Source organism: Oncorhynchus clarkii, chromosome 8 (genome assembly GCF_045791955.1).
Source record: "Oncorhynchus clarkii lewisi isolate Uvic-CL-2024 chromosome 8, UVic_Ocla_1.0, whole genome shotgun sequence".
NCBI classification, from domain to species: Eukaryota; Metazoa; Chordata; class Actinopteri; order Salmoniformes; family Salmonidae; genus Oncorhynchus; species Oncorhynchus clarkii.
In genome coordinates, this window is record NC_092154.1 from 24,413,082 (window position 1) to 24,433,992 (window position 20,911).

Below are 20,911 nucleotides of genomic sequence, written 5' to 3' on the forward strand. Positions count from 1 at the left end.
TTACCTTAACTAACCGGTGTCCCCGCACAGTGACTCTGTACTGGTACCCCCACGCATATCGTCTCGCTATTGTTATTTTACTGCTGCTCTTTAATTACTTGTTACTTTTATTTCTTATTCGTGTTTTTTAAAACTGCATTGATGATTAGGGGCTCGTAAGTAAGCATTTCACTGTAAGGTCTACCTGTTGTATTCGGTGCATGTGACTAATACAATTTGATTTGATATCCCTAACATTGCCACAGACAAAAAGAGCTGTGATTGGATCAGTGGTTCACCAATCAGGGCTTGAACAAGGCGTGATGTGTAATTAAACATTTATTTTTTTGAGAATACTTCTTTGGGACCATCAGGCGACGTCCCGTCAATTCATACACAGAAATGTTCTTGCAACATTCCCATTAAACCCATCTAGAACACAATATCTTACATTCTGAGAACATGGCAAACATGTTCTGTGTATGTTTGGTTGGACATTGTTGGAATATTCTCCTAACCCACAGACAATGGATACAGGAATGTTCTTTCAGGAATGCCCTGACCCTCAGAAAACTGAACACGAATGTGCTTGCAACGTTCCCCTGAAACGTGTGTAGAACATTAATATCTTATATTCTCAGAACATGGCAACCATTTTCTGTGTATGTTTGGTGGGACGTTGATGGAATATTTTCCTAAACCACAGAGAAATGGACTAATGAATTGCAACGTTCCCATAAAACATGCATAGAACATTAATATCTTATATCCTGAGAACATTCCTTGCACATCAAAGCAACATTCTTATGAAAATGTTGGTTAATAACCTAATAAGACTCTTAAGGGAACCTTCTCTAAAGTTGTGGGGACATTTGTTGTTAGCTGGGAGTGTCCTACCTAGATCTAGACATGTCTGCTATTCTTATACACTGTAATAATAAAATATAACTCTTGGGCTACTACAGTACTGCACACGCATAATAGGCCAAGACTTAATTACTGCTGACACAATCATTATACAGTACCTTGTTTTAGCATGTCTCAGCACTGAATTAAATCTAAATAAAGCACAATGAGCTTCCTAGGGAAATGAATTTGGAGAGAGAAAACACCCTCCTCCTATCCAAAACAAGTCTGATACTTTATTCACTAATTGGTCTGTTGAACAATCAGATGTGAAACATTTCTGATGTGAAAAGATCTGGTCAAAATATCTGATGTGATTGGTCAAAAGACCAATTAGTGGAAAAAAGATCAGAGTTGGCTGCCTGTGTAAACGCAGCATAAGTTCCTTCCTGCCTTTTGCATAAGACATCTAGCTTTGTGATATCATCTGATTTACATCAACTATATGACACGTCAACAGGTAACACTTGGTCTTAGACAAATCTTGACCACTGTGGGGAAAGGTCTTACAGTTTTTCTCAATTGCTAAAACAAAATTTCTGAAACCTTGTTCCATTTCCTGAAAACATTAAACACAAAACCTCATCTTCAAGCACATAACCTCTGACTCCTCTTGCAAAATGAAACATTCGCCTCAAAACAGTTTTACCTGTGTTCAAAATCAAACACTGCTCTCAAATCATAAACAAAGTGATCAAAATGATATACACTCTCAAGCAGTCAGTAAACAATACACCGAAAAATAGGAAACACATTGTTCAAAACATACAATTCTCAGGGAGAAGTCCATTTTTAATCAAAAAAAATATTCATATTTTTCCGTCATTGTCTTTTGATGAACGAAAACATGTTCTATCATAGTAGCTCAAAATTTATCAGAAATTACTACTCGGCTTTGCTCTTTGCAATTTTGTTTTTTGTTCTTCCTCCTCCTTGTACCGCTATTTTTACAGTACTGTACCCTGCATCTCACAAACTTGTCCTTTGTCTCTGTGATACTGTAATTCTTGTTATTTGTTGATGTGAACCTGCAACCAGTCAAAATCTATTGAGCTTTCAGTACTGTTACAGTTTTTTCCAATTGCTAACACACAAATGACATGCACAGCACAATTATTTAAACTGACACACAGAGAGAAAAACCTCTTCTCAAGTCTCCAAAAGTCTAAACACATTTTCTGCTTTACACACATTTTGCAATTCAAAATGGGACTTATTAAATGCACTGCACACGGTTCTCTGCATAAGACACAACAATCTGACATAAAGTCACATGTGTGCCATTTCAAAACACTGCCATTCAAAATGAGCTAATTGGCCAATAGATGTGCCACCTGGCCACACACTTCAATGGTTAATTGTTACCACTTCAATCAGGAAGTAAGCATTATGAAAAGACCACAGGTGAGCACCTTTTGTTTTACAACAACAATGGAAGCCGTTGCAGAGAGAGAAAGAGGAAGAGGAAGAGAAAGAGGGAGGGTGAGAATGAGAGGGGGAGGAAGAGTGAGAGGTAGGGGTAGAACTGGTAGAGGAGTTCATGGCCAAAGAAGACAACAACTTTCAAATGAAATCAGAGCAACCTTAGTTGATCATGTCATCAACCATGGGCTGACAATGCGAGAGGCTGGACAGAGAGTGCAGCCCAACTTGAGCCGTTTTACTGTCGCCTGTGTCATCCAGACATTTAGACTGGAGTACAGGTATGTAAACCAACATTTCTTTCACACTATGTAGTACACCCCATGCCATAGTGTATCAGTTGGGTGACACCTGTTTACTTCATGAATGGTTGATGTCATACACTAACTTCACAAATTTCCTGTAGAATTTACTCTACTGTGGGGGAAATATATTTAGGCTGCATTGTCCAAGCCCTATATTTTTATTTTTTATAAAGGGCTGAGAGAGGCAACCATGGTGGAGGAAGGGGCCAAATGTTCACCGGGGTACAGGAAGCTGCAATTGTAAACTTGGTTTTGGAAAATATTGGATTCAGATTATGAGAAATTCAAAGCCACATCATCCAAGACAACACCATATTCAACAACATTCAACGAGTCAGTCCGTCCACATTGGCTCGCATTCTCAAGCGAAACCAAATCAGAATGAAACAACTTTATAAGGTGCCGTTTGAGAGAAACTCTCAAAGAAACAAAGAGGTCAGACGAACATATGTGGATGTAAGTACAATATTGACTGCAGTACACTACACAACATTGTTTCCCAGTGTACTGGATAACACCATATTGACTGCAGTACACTACACAACATTGTTTCCCAGTGTACTGGATAACACCATATTGACTGCAGTACACTACACAACATTGTTTCCCAGTGTACTGGATAACACCATATTGACTGCAGTACACTACACACAACATTGTTTCCCAGTGTACTGGATAACACCATATTGACTGCAGTACACTACACAACATTGTTTCCCAGTGTACTGGATAACACCATATTGACTGCAGTACACTACACACAACATTGTTTCCCAGTGTACTGGATAACACCATATTGACTGCAGTACACTACACACAACATTGTTTCCCAGTGTACTGGATAACACCATATTGACTGCAGTACACTACACACAACATTGTTTCCCAGTGTACTGGATAACACCATATTGACTGCAGTACACTACACACAACATTGTTTCCCAGTGTACTGGATAACACCATATTGACTGCAGTACACTACACACAACATTGTTTCCCAGTGAACTGGATAACACCATATTGACTGCAGTACACTACACAACATTGTTTCCCAGTGTACTGGATAACACCATATTGACTGCAGTACACTACACAACATTGTTTCCCAGTGTACTGGATAACACCATATTGACTGCAGTACACTACACACAACATTGTTTCCCAGTGTACTGGATAACACCATATTGACTGCAGTACACTACACAACATTGTTTCCCAGTGTACTGGATAACACCATATTGACTGCAGTACACTACACACAACATTGTTTCCCAGTGTACTGGATAACACCATATTGACTGCAGTACACTACACAACATTGTTTCCCAGTGTACTGGATAACACCATATTGACTGCAGTACACTACACACAACATTGTTTCCCAGTGAACTGGATAACACCATATTGACTGCAGTACACTACACAACATTGTTTCCCAGTGTACTGGATAACACCATATTGACTGCAGTACACTACACACAACATTGTTTCCCAGTGTACTGGATAACACCATATTGACTGCAGTACACTACACAACATTGTTTCCCAGTGTACTGGATAACACCATATTGACTACAGTACACTACACACAACATTGTTTCCCAGTGTACTGGATAACACCATATTGACTACAGTACACTACACACAACATTGTTTCCCAGTGTACTGGATAACACCATATTGACTGCTTTTGTTCTTTGTTTTCAGGGAGTACTGGAAATGGATGCTCATGCAATTCCACATGAGTTCATCTTTATAGATGAGGCTGGGTTCAACCTAGCAAAGACCAGAAGAAGGGGGAGAAACGTCATTGGCCACAGAGCCATTATAGATGTTCCTGGCCGACGTGGTGGGAACATCACAATGTGCGCTGCCATCTCCAATACGCATGGTGTCCTCCACCGTCATGCCAACCTTGGACCATACAACACAGCCCATATTCTCACATTTCTGGACAGACTCCACAACATTCTCATACCACCAGAGCATCAAAGAACCCGGTACGTTGTAGTATGGGACAACGTGAGCTTTTATCGTGCAGCCCCAGTCCAAAACTGGTTTGCTGACCACCCACCATTTCTTGTGCAAACCCTCCCACCATACTCACCATTTCTGAACCCCATAGAAGAGTTATTTTCGGCATGGCGGTGGAAGGTGTACGACCGGCAGCCCTTTGTGCGCAGGCCTCTTTGTGCAGGCTATGGAAGAGGCATGTGATGAGATTGATGTGGGCGCGATTCAGGGATGGATAAGGCACTCAAGGCGCTTCTTCCCTGGCAAGGGAAGATATTGCCTGTGATGTGGACGAGGCGTTGTGGCCAGACCCAGCTGTGCGGCAAGATGCTGCCTAATTATTTTTCTTGCCTCTTTTTTTCTCTATATTTTTTCTGCACATTTTTTCTGCAATTTTCTTTTTCAGTTTACTGTTTTTTTGTGAGCATATTTTTGTCAGTCCAATGTAAATATATCTGCTGTGCATATTCTGCACTGACTTGTTTGGTGAAAAATAAAGAAATACATTTTTCAACAGCATGTGTGTGTATCTGCAAATATTTCTGTGCATCTGAAGAATTTTCTACAATTTGAACTATTTTAGTATTATGGCAAAGCATCCTAAAGATGAGAGTGATTTTCATTATGCCCATCAGTGTGTAGTTGGTTAGACAAAAATCTGGTAATATGAATGAAGTTTGTGCCATTTCGGGCAAACGTTTGATTTTGATAATGCTATATGTAGTTTTGGTTGCAGTGCTTCATTTTGTAGGATATATGAGGTATTTTGCAGTTTGGGGGTGTGGTTTTGTGAGTTGTGTTAAGTATTTTGATAAAACCAGCCCAGTTTGCAAAAATGTGTTTTAGCAATTGGGAAAAACTGTAATAAATGGAAAGCACAATGTTCAGGGCCATACAATTTGCCCATTATACAGTATACAGCCTACAATGCACTGTACTACAGTATCCATTCTCAGACTTTCTCCTTCACCTTCAACAACCTGTGCTCTCTGAACTGGCTTATATTGGTTGTGTCGCATCATTTGAAACAGGTTAAATCAATTTTGAGTGGTTGTGTTCAATCAATGACATATGTTCTCTATTTGTATTTGATTGTTGCCACTTGTGTTTACCAGTATGGATGACATGTGCATTAGAGTGCAGAATGTGTTTTGAGAATGAGAATGTGTTTAGAGTTTTGCTGAAAAGTCTAAGTGAGATCTGCAAATTGTGTTTTACCATGTGAAATGGTTTAAGGTATTGACAACAGACTGCATAATTAGCTAAATGAGTCCAGGCAACTGAGAACTTTGTTCAGCCAATGGTTTTTAGTGTTTTAGCAATTGAGAAAAACTGTAATGATTTTTATGATCAATAAAACATTTTGAGTGTACTTTTAGCACAGGGTGTTTGTGTTTTTGTGTGTGTGTGTGTGTGTGTGTGTGTGTGTGTGAGAGAGAGAGAGAGGTAAGTCAATCAAATCAATCTATCTAACTTACAGTACATCAGTTAATTGTCACAAAGTGCTGTACAGAAACCCAGCCTAAAACCCCAAACAGCAAGCAATGCAGGTGTAGAAGAACATAAGTGTAGGGAGAGGTGCTATGTTAGCCTGTCACAGCAGTGACAATGAGCAAAGAGAGGGAGAGAGAGAGAGAGAGCGAGCTGCATTGGCCTGTAGCTCTGTTTATGAGTGTAGAGTCTTGCGCGGGGCATAGGTCTCCCTGTTGGAGATTGAGTGTAGGCCGTCTGAATGTTGTTTAGGCCGTACCTGGTTGAGTGCTGGCACAGCTTTTGTTCCGATGCAGGGTGCTAGTGTGAGAGAGGAGAGGTTCTGTCCCTCCACCCTACGGGACTCCAGACAATTCTGTCTTTGACGAATCACCCCTGACTTAGAGTCCGAATCATCTGGCACTCTGAAAATACACAACGTACACTTTTTACATGTATTTTATTGCTTTCTTGTATATTCACCAATGCAGACAAGTCTGGATACGAGGTAGATGTATCATCTCTGACTGTTATGTTTTGATACTCACGCGAGGGATAGATTCATGGTGGCATTTATAAATGCAAATGAATAATGATTTATTGTAGAGATTAACGTTGAGGCTATTTAGAGTGTCATGTTCTGTGGCCTGGTATAAATGCTTCCTCAAACAACGTCTGAACGGAATTACAATCAATTTTCAAATGTACAAAAATAAATAGCTCATCACATGGCCATTCATCAGAGGTAGGAAGAACCCACTTCTCTGGGTGGGGGGCTGTGTGTGTGTGTGTGTGTGTGTGTGTGTGTGTGTGTGTGTGTGTGTGTGTGTGTGTGTGTGTGTGTGTGCGTGCGTGCGTGCGTGCGTGCGTGCGTGCGTGCGTGCGTGCATGAGAGTGTGTATGTGAGAGTGAGTGAGAGAGAGAGGTAAGTAATGGGATATGCTGCCAGTGTGGGTCTGTGGAGGCTTTACAGCCCAGTTCATTCACTTTGTCAGCAAACGGAAACCTGGAACCAGCAGTAGTGAATCCATCACACACACACACAGCCCCCCATAGGTAACATCACTCATATCCCTCATATCCTGCTAGCAATTTGTAATAGCCTATGACTGTACTTCTCTCTGTATATTGCTCTCGTATGGCTTTACCATTATCTGTGTATACTCTCTCTCACGAGACATGTCTCCACCCTATAAACTTTTTCAAATCAAATTTTATTTGTCACATGCACTTAATATTAGCTATTTCTCAACTTGTGTCAATTCACCTGTTCTTCAACTATCTTTTTAAAGTTGTTTCTTCTTAGTATGCAATTAACAGTCGATCCAAGTCATCTAAAGGTCAGACCATGCCCTCTCCTCTCTCCCCTGAGTCCACATTGTTAGTTTCAGTCCATGGGATTAACCTAAACTCCATCACGCCTGGCTGTTGTTGTATCAGTCAGATTGAGCTGCAAGCCTGGGCCTTGGACCAATCAAGGGGCAAAAAAAGAGAAGCCTGAGTAATAAAAAAAATGATCATGAATCTATTCTGAATTAAGCATAATGGGATGTGTGTGATTAGCCGGCCACACACACTCACTTGAGCTCTGGGTAGACGTTGTCCAGATACCACTTGAAGGATTTGCACTTGAGACTCTTGCGGAGCTCTTCCCTGCTATGAATGCTGATAAGAGAGAGAGAAAGAAAGGGAAATGAATGTTAGAGAGAGGAACCTTTTTTTATAATGCAGTCTTGCTCTTATCACAGAAAAGACAGTGCTACACACTCACACACACACACACACACACACACACACACACACACACACACACACACACACACACACACACACACACACACACACACACACACACAGGGAGGCACACTCACACACAGGGAGGCACACTCACACACAGGGAGGCACACTCACACACAGGGAGGCACACACACACACCTTATGGTGAACCATGTGGAATCCATTGGTGCAATATGTAATGCGGGGAGACGAAAAACACTTTTAAATAACCTAAAGAATATGGTTTGAACTGAATCGGCTATCCAGGTTATTCATGCTATTCTAGGTGCAATATGGGTTTGTATTCTCTAATCTGTCTCTTTATCAGCCTTTGCTTTTCTCTATTTGTGCATATTTTTGATACTGAATGTTGAATCAGATCTTCAACCAAAACCTAATATTAGATAACGGGAACCTAAGTTTACAAATTATTTTATTTATTTAATTGACAAAGTTAAGCAACACCCCAATACCCCCTGTGTGAAAAAGGAATTGCCCCCTCACACTTAATAACTGGTTGTGCCACTTTTAGCTTCAATGACTGCAACCAACCGCTTCTTGTAGTTGTTGATCAGTCTCTCACATCGCTGTGGAGGATTTTTTGTCCCACTCTTCCATGCAGAACTGCTTTAGCTCAGCGACATTTGTAGATTTTCAAGCATGAACTGCTTGTTTCAAGTCCTGCCATAACACCTCAATTGGGATTAAGACTAGGCCATGTCGTCCAAAAAGCTATACTTTTGAGTCATCTGTCCATAGAACCTTCTGTCCATCCAGGTGCTTTCAGGTGCTTTTTGGCAAACTTGAGGCAACTTTTTGGATGACATGGATCCCATTATGTCTGGTGAAAACCAAACACTGCATTCCACAGTAAGAACCTCATACCAACGGTCAAGCATGGTGTGATGGTTTGGGGATGCTTTGCTGCCTCAGGACCTGGATAACTTGCCTTAATAGAAGGAACCATGAATTCTGCTCTGTATCAGAGAATTCTACAGTAGATTGACAGGCCATCCGTTTGTGAGCTGAAGCGGAAGTGCTGCTGGGTCATGCAGTAAAACAATGATCCAAAACACACAATCAAGTCTACATGAAAATGGCTATAAAGCAACAAATTTGAAGTTTTGGAATGGCCTAGTGAAAGTCCAGGCCTAACCCCAATTGAGATGTTGTGGCAGGACTTGAAACGAGCAGTTCATGCTTGAAAACCCACAAATGTTATGGCAGCTCTGCATGGAAGAGTGGGCCAAAATTCCTCCACAGCGATGTGAGAGACTGATCAACAACTACAGGAAGCGTTTGGTTGGAGTCATTTCAGCTAAAGTTGGCGCATCCAGTTGTGTAAGGGGGCAATTCATTTTTTACACAGGGGGCATAACTTTGTTTATGAAATCAATGAAATAAGTATTGGTCATTGTTGTGTTATTTGTTCACTCAGGTTTATCTAATATTATATTTTGGTTGAAGATCTGATAACGTTCAGTATAAAAAATATGCAAAAGTAGAGAAAATTAGAAAGGGGCAAATACTTTTTACGGCACTGTATAGCAGTAGAAATATATGGTGTAGAAATGTATGGTGGTGTTTCACTCACTCTCCGTAGGACTTGCCCCGTGCTGCAGGGCGAGCAGAGTAGTAGAAGAGCTTGAACTCATCCATCCACACCTCCGCCGTCCGTCTGGTGTTCCTGCAACACAGCCAGTACAGCACACAGTAGGAGTCGGTAGGCGTTTTACATTAAAACACTTCATCTCAGGGTGGGCCAGACTGATAGTGTGAAAACACCTAGCACGTATGTGACCAAAATAACCATAAGCCAAGCCTGCCCTCACATACTGGTCTCAAACACATTCCAAGAAAATGAATCATCTCGTTTGCTGGAAGAAAGCAGAGAAACAATACATGTTCTGAGAGTCAAATGTACATATCATATTCTATGCATGTCTAGCTCACACTTTTAAAAACTCTACTAATGTGATTCCGCTGACACTGCTGCTGCGTACGTACTATGGCCCTCCTCCCGATAGATATGTATATATCTTGATTAAGACTTTCATACACCTCTTTTGACATTTGAAAGCCTCTGGCAAACTTTGGATTTGGGGTGAAGACACATTTACACGTACATTTCAGTGCATCTCTAGCGTTCCACACTGTCCTGTTCAGCTCATTAAGCTAGTCTACACCACTATCCTATGCTATCCACTTGACCCTCACAGGCAGGAATAAGACAGCCTACTGTCAGAACTCACATCGCTCCTTTCCACCTTACACGGTCTCAGAAGGAACACTACTGCGACACAGCCTGGCTTCTGAGCAGCAGCAGAAGATTTTGGGACAGAAAAGGGAGTAGCAGCTTGTAACACAAATTACAGTGATATTGTGCAGAGAGCGGAGCACGGAGAGTGCAGGTGAATAAATTACATCAGAGAGCATGCTGAGCCACCAGCTGCCATTAGAAGCCTGGCTTTCTTTTCAGGACATGAAATCAAACATCATACTTGGAGTAATTATTCATTAACTTGGCTGAACTATGCTACACATACAAATTTTGTTGACAGGATTCATTAATTATTCATTGGGGGGGGCCTAATGTGTTTTGTGTTGTAGGTAAAGAGGGAAAGCTCATCAGTGAATGAACAGTGAACACACACTGCCAGTCAGTCAAAGGAGAGGCAGCCAAGTCAAGGGGGGATTTTTGCACAACACATTTTCTGAAAACGGCTCTGTAATCAAATCAAATAGTGCGTTGTTCACTTTACATATGCAGTCCATGCCGTGACTTTCCTGAAGGCTAAATGCAAATGAGAAATACAAATGAAGAAAACTGATTCTATCGATAATTGCATTGTTAACCAAGGGCAGCATTTCTGATTCATGCCAAAGTTGAACATTTGATAAAGAATGACATTATATGTAGACAAAACTTTTCAGAAAGAATAACAGAAATTGGGTGCACTCGTACGATCAGCTAACTAAAGCCCTGCCAAACACAGCAAGAACATGATTCTAATCCCCAATATGGAAAGAGAGCCAAACTACTCTGATGTACAGAAGATAATAGAGCTTAGCATAATGCATTCAAAAGACAATGTTTGGCAAAGCTTTAGAGAAAACTACAGCAATGTCTTCAATTTGTATTTGCCACGTTCGCTGCAAATCCTATCCCACTATTGGGTTGCATTGCACGAATACCGGCCTACAGCTCAACAACTCACACAGTACATATCGAGTGGTACAGCGCAGCACTTATTTTGGTTGTTGTAGGCTGCCTTTTTATATTGGAGCATACGGATAGATACAGTAAGATATAGGTCTTACTTGATGTAGGTGTTGGGTGCCTTTGTATTTTGGAGCAGGCTGTGAGATAGGATACAGTACAAATGGAGTCAAGTCTTACTTGATGTAGGTGTTGGCGTTGCCCTCAGGGAAGATGTAGGGGTGTTTCTTGCGGAAGACGTGGCCGACCCTGCTGCAGGGGATAATCTCTAGGCTCCCTCCACACATCCACACCCGGAACGAGATCTCTATAGGGTTTCACACACACAACACAACACACAAAACACAGCTACCATTAGTTATCATTGTCCCATGGAATTACTGTATTGTATGTTGTATGTTCAGTGCTTGTGGACTGTATGAGTTATGGGTGAGAGGAGGTGCAGTGGGACAACAAGGAGTCCTAAGGAGAGAGCGCTCATATACTGTCAGATGGAGAATGGTTACAGGGGATAGGAGAGGTTAAATTCTAACACACAAAGTTTCGCATACAATGTCTTGATCATCTACAAGGGAAACCAAATTAAGCTATACTCCTGTTAAGACGTCATACTATTTATCATCCCAATACAATACATACACATTACTCATCATCTTTATCAGCATCAGCATCTGTATATGGGGCTCTGATACCTTGAATATTAGATAACATGCTTGCCACCTCATATCTCATGTTTAAATCTGCCATGTCCAATGCTCACTTAAAGAAGCCACAAGAATGTAAATGAAGTCCTTCCATTGCCTGGTCTAATTTAGCCCAGACTAATATACTAGCCTAAAGACATCCGGCTGTTGCTACACACCTGTCTTTCAAACCCAACAAAGTTGAAGTTTCATAGCCTCATTATCATTGTATATGCTGTGTTTTTCTTTTTCAGAGTAACATCTTCAACACTTCCCCAACAAGCCTATGAGTTTTTTCTGCATTTCAAAGTGTCAAAGGGAGCAGCGTAGGGAATATTTTCCATCTAGGAGAGAAAGCGCAAAAGAGAAAAATAAAAGAGAGATGTGAAAGAGAGATGGAGAGAGAGAGAAAATAAAAAAGACTGGGGAGAGAGATAAAGAGAAAGTGTGAGAGAGAGAGCATCCTATTCAAGTCTTACTGTACCCCTGTCTCTGCTTTGTTCTCTAATGGTCTGAAGCCTCAGCAGCAGTACAGACAGTGGAACCTGTCTGTCTAATATATGAACCCCAGCATCCTTCTGCCAGAGATACATGGGAGAGTACTCGTCAGCCTCCTGGCCTTTTTAGAATCTGGAACACACTATGAATCATCCCCACCACTACCACGGTTAGCTCGGGCTGCTGTGCACAACTCGCCTGCAGATGTACCTGACAGGAGCAAACATGAAGCAGGGAAGAGAACTACTAATGCAACCTATTGCTCCAGGCTATGACTGGAATAGCTGAAATGTTTACACTCTCTCTAGCTTATTTGACAGTGGTGTGGTGTTATGCTGGACACTGATTGGTCATAGAAATTCTGCTTAATATTTGTGTCTTCTTGACCATTGACACTTTATAGTCAACTAAACAGTAAGTGTTACAAGTCCAACATATGGAGTGGATTTGATTGATTTGAAAAATTATCATTTTGGGGATTTGGGACTGTGGTAAAATAACCATTACAAACCCAGAGAGTATCCTTCAAAAACTTCCAACACAATACATCAACTGTCCCACTTTAGTAAGGAAAGTTCTCATGAAGGCAACGCCCTTGAGCAGACAGAAGGACTGGTGTCAGCTATAGAGGCAGGCTATAAGAGCTGACAGACTGACACGCTGCTGCCACTCGGGTGCTCTCAGGCAGCCTAATCCCCCAGCTCCAGCCCAGTCAGCTGACTCACTCACCAAAGTTCTCCCCGCCCCAGATGTCCATGGCTGTGTCATACTTCCCCAGGTGGTTGAACCATGACTTGTCAATCACAAACAGCCCTCCGGCAATGATGGGAGTCCTGAGAAAGAGAAGGCGAGAGAGAGAGTACTCAGGGGATATTATTTTATGAAATATTGACCAAATAGGATATGATGGCTTCTCCCACCAAAATGTCAGTCAGACATGAGGTAGTTTGGTGATGTTTTTGGCGATACTAAGAACACATTATTATAAATCCAAGTCGCTGGTAGAAGAGTCCAACCTATCTAAATCCGTCTCCACACAGTTGAGTCTTGCTGATGTGAATAATGATACTGGCCCGGCCCGGCAAGTCTCAGTGAGTGTGTGTGAGCCGCTGAGTAAAATGTAAATTGATTGAGTGATACAGGAGCCAGCCGGCGACAAACCCGGGCTGGACTGGCTGACAAGCAGAGTTTAAGCGGATACCTTCTCATTATCAGGCGGAAGCTGCACCCAGGCTCTCCACGGTGTGCCAACTGGGGCCTATCTAACACAATAGACTCACAGCACATGACCAGACAGTGCAGAGGGAGAGAGAGCTGAGAGAGAAAGGGGAGGGAGAGAGAGTGGTAGAGAGAGAGAGCTCTCATGTTGCTGACTTCAAGGCAAGCCATTTTAAAAGATTTTTGATTCTTTCATTTTGAAAGACGAGGAGCATCGTCTTGTCTCTAGAATAGACACACTGTGATGCTCTCTGGCGTCAACAACATATTCTCCACATTAATTTTCTCACAGCGGTTTCTCATTCCCTGTCTCTGTCTGAAGAACCTGAGTAATTTACACTGAACAAAAATAGAAACGCAACATGCAACAATTTCAAAGATACAGTTCATAGGAAATAAATCCATTGAAATAAATAAATTAGGCCCTATGGATTTCACATGACTGGGAATATCTGTTGGTCACAGATGCCTTAAAAAAAAGTATGGGCGTGGATCAGAAAACCAGTCAGTGTCTGGTATGACCACCATTTGCCTAATGCAGCGTAGAGTTGATCAGGCTGCTGATTGTGGCCTGTGGAATGTTGTCCCTCTCCTCTTCAATGGCTGTGCGAAGTTGCTGGATACTGGCAGGAACTGGAACACGCTGTCATACATGTCAATCCAGAGTAGAGGTCGACCGATTATGATTTTTCAACGCCGATACCGATATCGATTATTGGAGGACCAAAAAAGCCAATACCGATTAATCGGCCAATTTTTATTTATTTATTTGTAATAATGACAATTACAACAATACTGAATGATCACTTATTTTAACTTAATATAATACATCAATAAAATCAATTTAGCCTCAAGTAAATAATGAAACATGTTCAATTTGGTTTAAATAATGCAAAAACAAAGTGTTGGAGAAGAAAGTAAAAGTGAAATATGTGCTATGTAAGAAAGCTAACGTTTCAGTTCCTTGCTCAGAACATGAGAACATATGAAAGCTGGTGGTTCCTTTTAACATGAGTCTTCAATATTCCCAGGTAAGAAGTTTTAGGTTGTAGTAATTATAGGAATTATAGGACTATTTCCCTCTATACCATTTGTACTCCATTAACCTTTGGATGTTCTTATAGGCACTTTAGTATTGCCAGTGTAACAGTATAGCTTCCATCCCACTCCTCGCTCCTCCCTGGCTCGAACCAGCAACACAACGACAACAGACACCATCGAAGCAGCGTTATCCATGCTGAGCAAGGGGAACAACTACTCGAAGGCTCAGAGCGAGTGACGTTTGAAATGCTATTAGCACGCGCTAACTAGTTAGCTAGTCATTTTACTTCGGTTACACCAGCCTCATCTCGTGAGTTGATAGGCTTGTAGTCATAAACAGTGCAATGCTTAACACACAACGAAGAGCTGCTGGCAAAACGCATGAAAGTGCTGTTTGAATGAATGTTTACGTGCCTGCTTCTGCCTACCACCGCTCAGTCAGATACTTAGATACTTGTATGCTTGTATGCTCAGTCAGATTATATGCAACGCAGGACACGCTAGATAATATCTAGTAATATCATCAACCATGTGTAGTTAACTAGTGATTATGATTGATTGATTGTTTTTTATAAGATACGTTTAATGCTAGCTAGCAACTTACCTTGGCTTACTGCATTCGCGTAACAGGCAGTCTCCTTGTGGAGTGCAACGAGAGAGAGGCAGGTCGTTATTGCATTGGACTAGTTAACTGTAAGGTTGCAAGATTGATTCCCCCAAGCTGACAAGGTGAAAATCTGTCGTTCTGCCCCTGAACAAGGCAGTTAACCCACCGTTCCTAGGCCGTCATTGAAAATAAGAATGTGTTCTTAACTGACTTGCCTAGTTAAATAAAGGTACACTTAAAAAAATAAATAATAATAATTTAAATTGGCAAATCAGCGCCCAAAAATACAGATTTCCGATTGTTATGAAAACTTGAAATCGGCCCTAATTAAATCGGCCATTCCAATTAATTAGTCGACCTCTAATCCAGAGCATCCCAAACATGCTCAATGGGTGGCATGTCTGGTGAGTATGCAGGCCATGGAAGAACTGGGACATTTTCAGCTTCCAGGAGTTGTGTACAGATCCTTTTTGATATGGGGCCGTGCATTATCATGCTGAAACACAATATAATGCCGGCGGATGAAGGGCACGGCAATGGGCCTCAGGATCTTGTCACGGTATCTCCGTGCATTCAAATTGCCATTGATTAAATGCAATTGTGTTCATTGTCCGTAGCTTTGCCTGCCCATACCATAACCCTACCGCCACCATGGGGCCCTCTGTTTACAACATTGACATCAGCAAACTGCTCACTCACACGACACCATACACACTGTCTGCCATCTGCCCATTACAATTGAAACTGGGATTAATCTGTGTGGAGTACGCTTCTCCAGAGTGCAAGTGGCCATTGAAAGTGAGCATTTGCCCACTGAAGTCTGATGTCAGTTAAGACGCCAAACTGCAGTCAGGTCAAGACCCTGGCGAGGATGACGAGCACGCAGATGAGCTTCCCTGAGAAGGTTTCTGACAGTTTGTGCAGAAATTCTTTGGTTGTGCAAACCCCCGGTCTCTGACAATGCCGCAGGTGAAGTAGCCAGATGTGGAGGTCCTGGGTTGGTGTAGTTACACATGGTCTGCGGTTGTGAGGCCGGTTGGACGTACTGCCAAATTCTCTCAAATGAAGGTGGAGGTGGCTTATGGTAGAGAAATTATTATTACATTCTCCTGCAATAGTTCCGGTGGACATTTCTGCAGTCAGCATGTTAATTGCCTGCTCCCTCAAAACTTGAGACATCTGTTTTGATGTCCCCATATACAAAACCTATGTACAGTAATGATCATGCTGTTTAATCAGCCTGTTGATATGCCACACCTGTCAGGTGGATGAATTATCTTGACAAAGGAGAAATGCTCACTAACAGGAATGTAAACAAATTTGTGCTAAAATGTACGAGAAATGATATGTTGTGCGTATGAAACAATTCTGGGATCTATTATTTCAGCTCATGAAACATGGGACCAACACTTTAAATGCTGCATTCATATTTTTGTTCAGTGTAGTTTGACCAATATTCTTGAGGCGATCCTACCTTCTCTGGTAATTTATAATGTCTCCAGAGTGCACTCGAGGCTACGTCTTAAAAAGTTAGCACCAAAATAGATACATTGACATCTGACAAAATACAACTCTCGACAGCGAGAACCTTGGCTGCACCCTGAAAACAGTCTGCCATTAACTTGATGCTTCTCTATTTTCCAGAAAGAGACATCCTTTGTTGTATATTTCCCCATTGACCAGTACTTCTTACGAAGCAGCCAGTCAAATCAGTCGAATGAAGCACAGCGACGGGACGCAAACCAAAGTTCGCAGAGCATCAGCACCCCTGTAACCGAGGAGGATAACACAAGCACAGAAATGCCGGTGGGTGAACTCACCCAACCACAGAGACCTCTAAAAGAGGAAAAGATCAAAGGGCACAGACCGAGTGTGAAGTGGCCCAAAGCTGTTGAAAAGAGAGAGTGGGAAACAATCAACAACAACCTGACAAAAATCTTGGAACAACAGGTAGCAGAGAAAAAGCTTGAAAGGATGGGAGACATTATCTACCACTACGGAGAAGAGCGCTTTGGAGTAAACGAAAGGAGAAGTGGCAAGACACCACCCGCGCCAGCCAAATCTAGGAGGCAGCAGGAGATCGAGATACTTGTCAGAGAGAGAAGGCAGCTGAGGAAGCAGTGGAAGAAGGCCTCTGATGCAGAGAGAGAAGGTCTCATGCTACTCCAAGCAGACATTAAATGTCGGCTGGCAACCTTGCGAAGAGCGGAAAACTTAAGGAAACTTCGTAGGAAGAAGGAACACTCAAGAACACGGTTCTATAAAAACCCCTATAAGTTTGTCAAAGATCTCTTTGCAAAGGAAAAGTGCGGAATCCTAAAAACTCCAAAGCCTGAACTGGAAGAAGATCTGGAAAAGGTCCACCAGGACATGAAAAGGCATGAGCAGATAATCATCCCACATGACATCCCACCTATTCAATCACCAGAATTCAATCTGGACACTGACCCTCCAAAATGGAGGGAAGTAGAGAACGTTGTCCGAAGAGCAAGAGCGGCCTCGGCTCCTGGGCCTAATGAAGTACCATACAAGCTCTACAAGAACGCCCCGGATGTTCTACGCTTTCTTTGGAGGCTCATGAGGATAGTGTGGCAGAAGGAAATAATACCAAAGGCATGGCGAAGGGCTGGTGGTGTGCTAATCCCGAAAGAGAAGGATGCGACAGACATCAGTCAATTCCGACCAATCTCCCTTCTCAACGTCGAAGGGAAGATCTTTTTCAGTATAATAGCACAGAGGCTGTCCACTTATCTTGAAAGGAACAAGTACATTGATACATCTGTACAGAAAGCAGGCATTCCTGGTTTCTCTGGTTGCCTGGAACATACTAGTATGATTTGGCACCAGATCCAAACAGCTAAGAAAGACAAGAGAGACCTCTATGTCATCTTCCTCGACCTGGCCAATGCCTTTGGCTCAGTTCCCCATGAACTCCTCTGGGAATCCTTCAACATTTTCCACGTACCAGAACCCATCACTACACTGGTAAAGGCCTATTTCCAAGACCTGCAATTGTGTTTCACAACACCTGACTTCACAACAACATGGCAGCGCTTGGAAGTAGGCATAATGGCAGGCTGTACAATTTCTCCTCTGGCCTTCACTATGGCCATGGAGGTCATCATCAGGGCATCGAGATGGGTGGTCGGCGGTGAGAGAACTAAGGAAGGGCTCCGTCTCCCACCTATCCGAGCATACATGGATGACATGACTACACTGACCACCACTGCAGCATGCACCAGGCGGCTACTTGCAAAACTGCAGGATAACATCAAGTGGGCCCGGATGAAAATCAAGCCAAGCAAATCTCGAAGCATCTCCATAGTCAAGGGACAGCTTAAAGATGTGAGGTTCTGCATTGGAGATGACCCGATACCATCTGAGCAACCCATCAAGAGCCTGGGTAGATGGTACAACGAAAGCCTCCGGGATAAAGATCAAGTTCAGCAAGTAAGGCAGGACATCGCCGACGGTCTTGAGAACATCAACAAGACCCTACTGCCTGGGAAGCTTAAGCTTTGGTGCCTACAGTTTGGACTTCTCCCCCGGGTAATGTGGTCACTCACCGTCTATGAGGTCCCAATAACAACAGTGGAGAAGATGGAGCGAACCATTACCTCATACGTGAATAAATGGCTGGGTGTCCCACGATGCCTGAGTAACATCGGCCTCTATGGCAAAGGGGTCCTTGAACTACCTCTTACAAGTCTAACGGAGGAGTACAAGTGCTCTAAAGTAAGACTTCAGATGACATTGAAGGACTCCAAAGACCAGACCATTAGCAAGGCTGCACCTCCCCTACAAACTGGACGGAAATGGACATCATACAAGGCTGTGCAGCAAGCAACATCAGCCCTGAGACACCAAGACATTTTGGGGAATATCCAGCATGGAAGAGGAGGCTTTGGCCTGGCAGCAAGTAAACCAACGTTCCATAAGGCAACAACATCTGAACGCAGGAAGCTGGTGGTCGAGGAGGTGCGCAGACAGGAGGAGACTGCAAGAAGTGCAAAGGCTGTCTCTCTTGCTAAACAAGGGCAATGGACGCGGTGGGAAGGCCTGGAGAGGAGAAAGATCAACTGGAGTGAGCTTTGGCAAATGGAGGCAAGCAACATCAGCTTCATCATAAGAGCTGTTTATGATGTGCTTCCATCACCAAAAAATCTACATCAATGGTATGGCGAGGACTCGACTTGCCCCCTCTGCCCAGTTCCAGCGACTCTCAGGCATATAATGACAGGTTGCAAGACCAGCCTCTTACAAGGCCGCTACACCTGGAGGCACAATCAGGTCCTCAAGAGCCTGGCTGCAGCACTTGAGACCAAGAGGAGTGCAACCAATTCATTACCTCCAAAAACAAGCAATCCCGTCAAAACAACAACATTCATCCGGGAGGGACAGAAAAGGCCCAAGTATCCTCCTACAAAGCCAGAAACTGGACACCTAGCCATGGCCCGGGACTGGAAGATGCTTGTCGATATTGGCCAGCAACTAATTTTTCCATCTGAGATTGCTTCTACCAACTTTAGGCCAGACATGGTACTCTGGTCCCCTTCACGAAAGGCTGTGTACATCATAGAGCTCACAGTCCCGTGGGAAAACTCTGTTGAAGAGGCCTACGAGCGTAAGAAACTGCGTTACACAGAGTTGGCATCAGACTCAACTCAGTGTGGCTGGAATGCAAAAGTCTGGCCAGTTGAAGTGGGATGCAGAGGATTTGTGGCTTCTTCCACCATCAGGTTGCTGAAAGAACTTGGAATCCATGGACAGGCTCTGTGACAGACCGTCAGAGCAATTTCTCAAGCAGCTGAAAGAGGCAGCCAGTGGATCTGGATCAAACGGAAGGACCCTTGCTGGGCTATAACTTCATGACCCCCCACCCCCACCCCCACCTGAGAACCCAATTCAGATCCCTCCAACTTGAGGAGGGCATATGAGGTATGCGGTCAGCTGTAGGGCTGGCTCAGGGAAGAGGACGCCCCTGCCTTGCATAGTCCCGTGGGACATCTTAATTGGGCATGGGACACAAGCTAAGGCTTGATCACCCTTTAGCTGGCCACCTTTGATGAGGGTGTTTAGTGATTAAAGGCCGAAACACCCACTGATTCGAAGGCACACTACTGAGGATGTGTCCCAAAATTGACATCTTAACCCAGTCTAAGAAATAAACCTCCCATGCCACTCTGTCAACATCACGGCAAATCTCATGTGAGTGCATTCCATCTATTGGCACAATGGACAGTTTTTAACATCTCGTCCCGTGTTTTATGATTCTGCTGCAACACAAGTACAGTACATGCCAGACCTGAAGGAAGTATTATAAGAGGAAAACCTAATTTGACAATGCTGTAAAACCCTGAGGTACATGCATCACCAAATCCTCCCTAGTTATTGGTGTCTGCCATTAACTACTGCTGCTGCTTCCATTTTCAGATCCCACTTTTTTTCAGACACTGTCCATAAATAGACACCCCCTCCCACTGGAGAGAAGAAATGACAGAAAATGACATGCCTATGACAAACAGATGATGATGATGATGATGGGATTGAATGACTGGGTGATGATGTGCCGGCAGCGACAGGAGAGCAACAGGCTAGTAAGAGATGGAAGATGGGGGATAATGACACATTTGTGACTCAACATGCCCTACGGAGTCTTGTTAGCAGTGCTCTTTAAGTGATGTGTATTATTGGATGGATGCAATGAAGAAGAGTGATTGGAAAAGCATAATCTGTCTCCATTGACCTTCTCTCTAACACTGTGCACGCACAC

General features: G+C 42.9%; 1 protein-coding gene across 1 annotated transcript in view; it reads right to left on the reverse strand.

The window, feature by feature from the left end:
• The window catches only part of LOC139415154 (UDP-N-acetyl-alpha-D-galactosamine:polypeptide N-acetylgalactosaminyltransferase 14 (GalNAc-T14)), a 119,403-nt gene that overhangs the window by 18,686 nt on the left and 79,806 nt on the right, over window positions 1-20,911 (reverse strand). The window contains exons 9-13 of the mRNA XM_071163022.1: window positions 13,002-13,105; window positions 11,272-11,398; window positions 9,466-9,558; window positions 7,677-7,760; window positions 6,376-6,520 (exon numbers count right to left, since the gene is read on the reverse strand). Coding sequence (XP_071019123.1) covers window positions 6,376-6,520; window positions 7,677-7,760; window positions 9,466-9,558; window positions 11,272-11,398; window positions 13,002-13,105 — 553 coding nt within the window. The remainder of the gene's footprint in view (window positions 1-6,375; window positions 6,521-7,676; window positions 7,761-9,465; window positions 9,559-11,271; window positions 11,399-13,001; window positions 13,106-20,911) is intronic.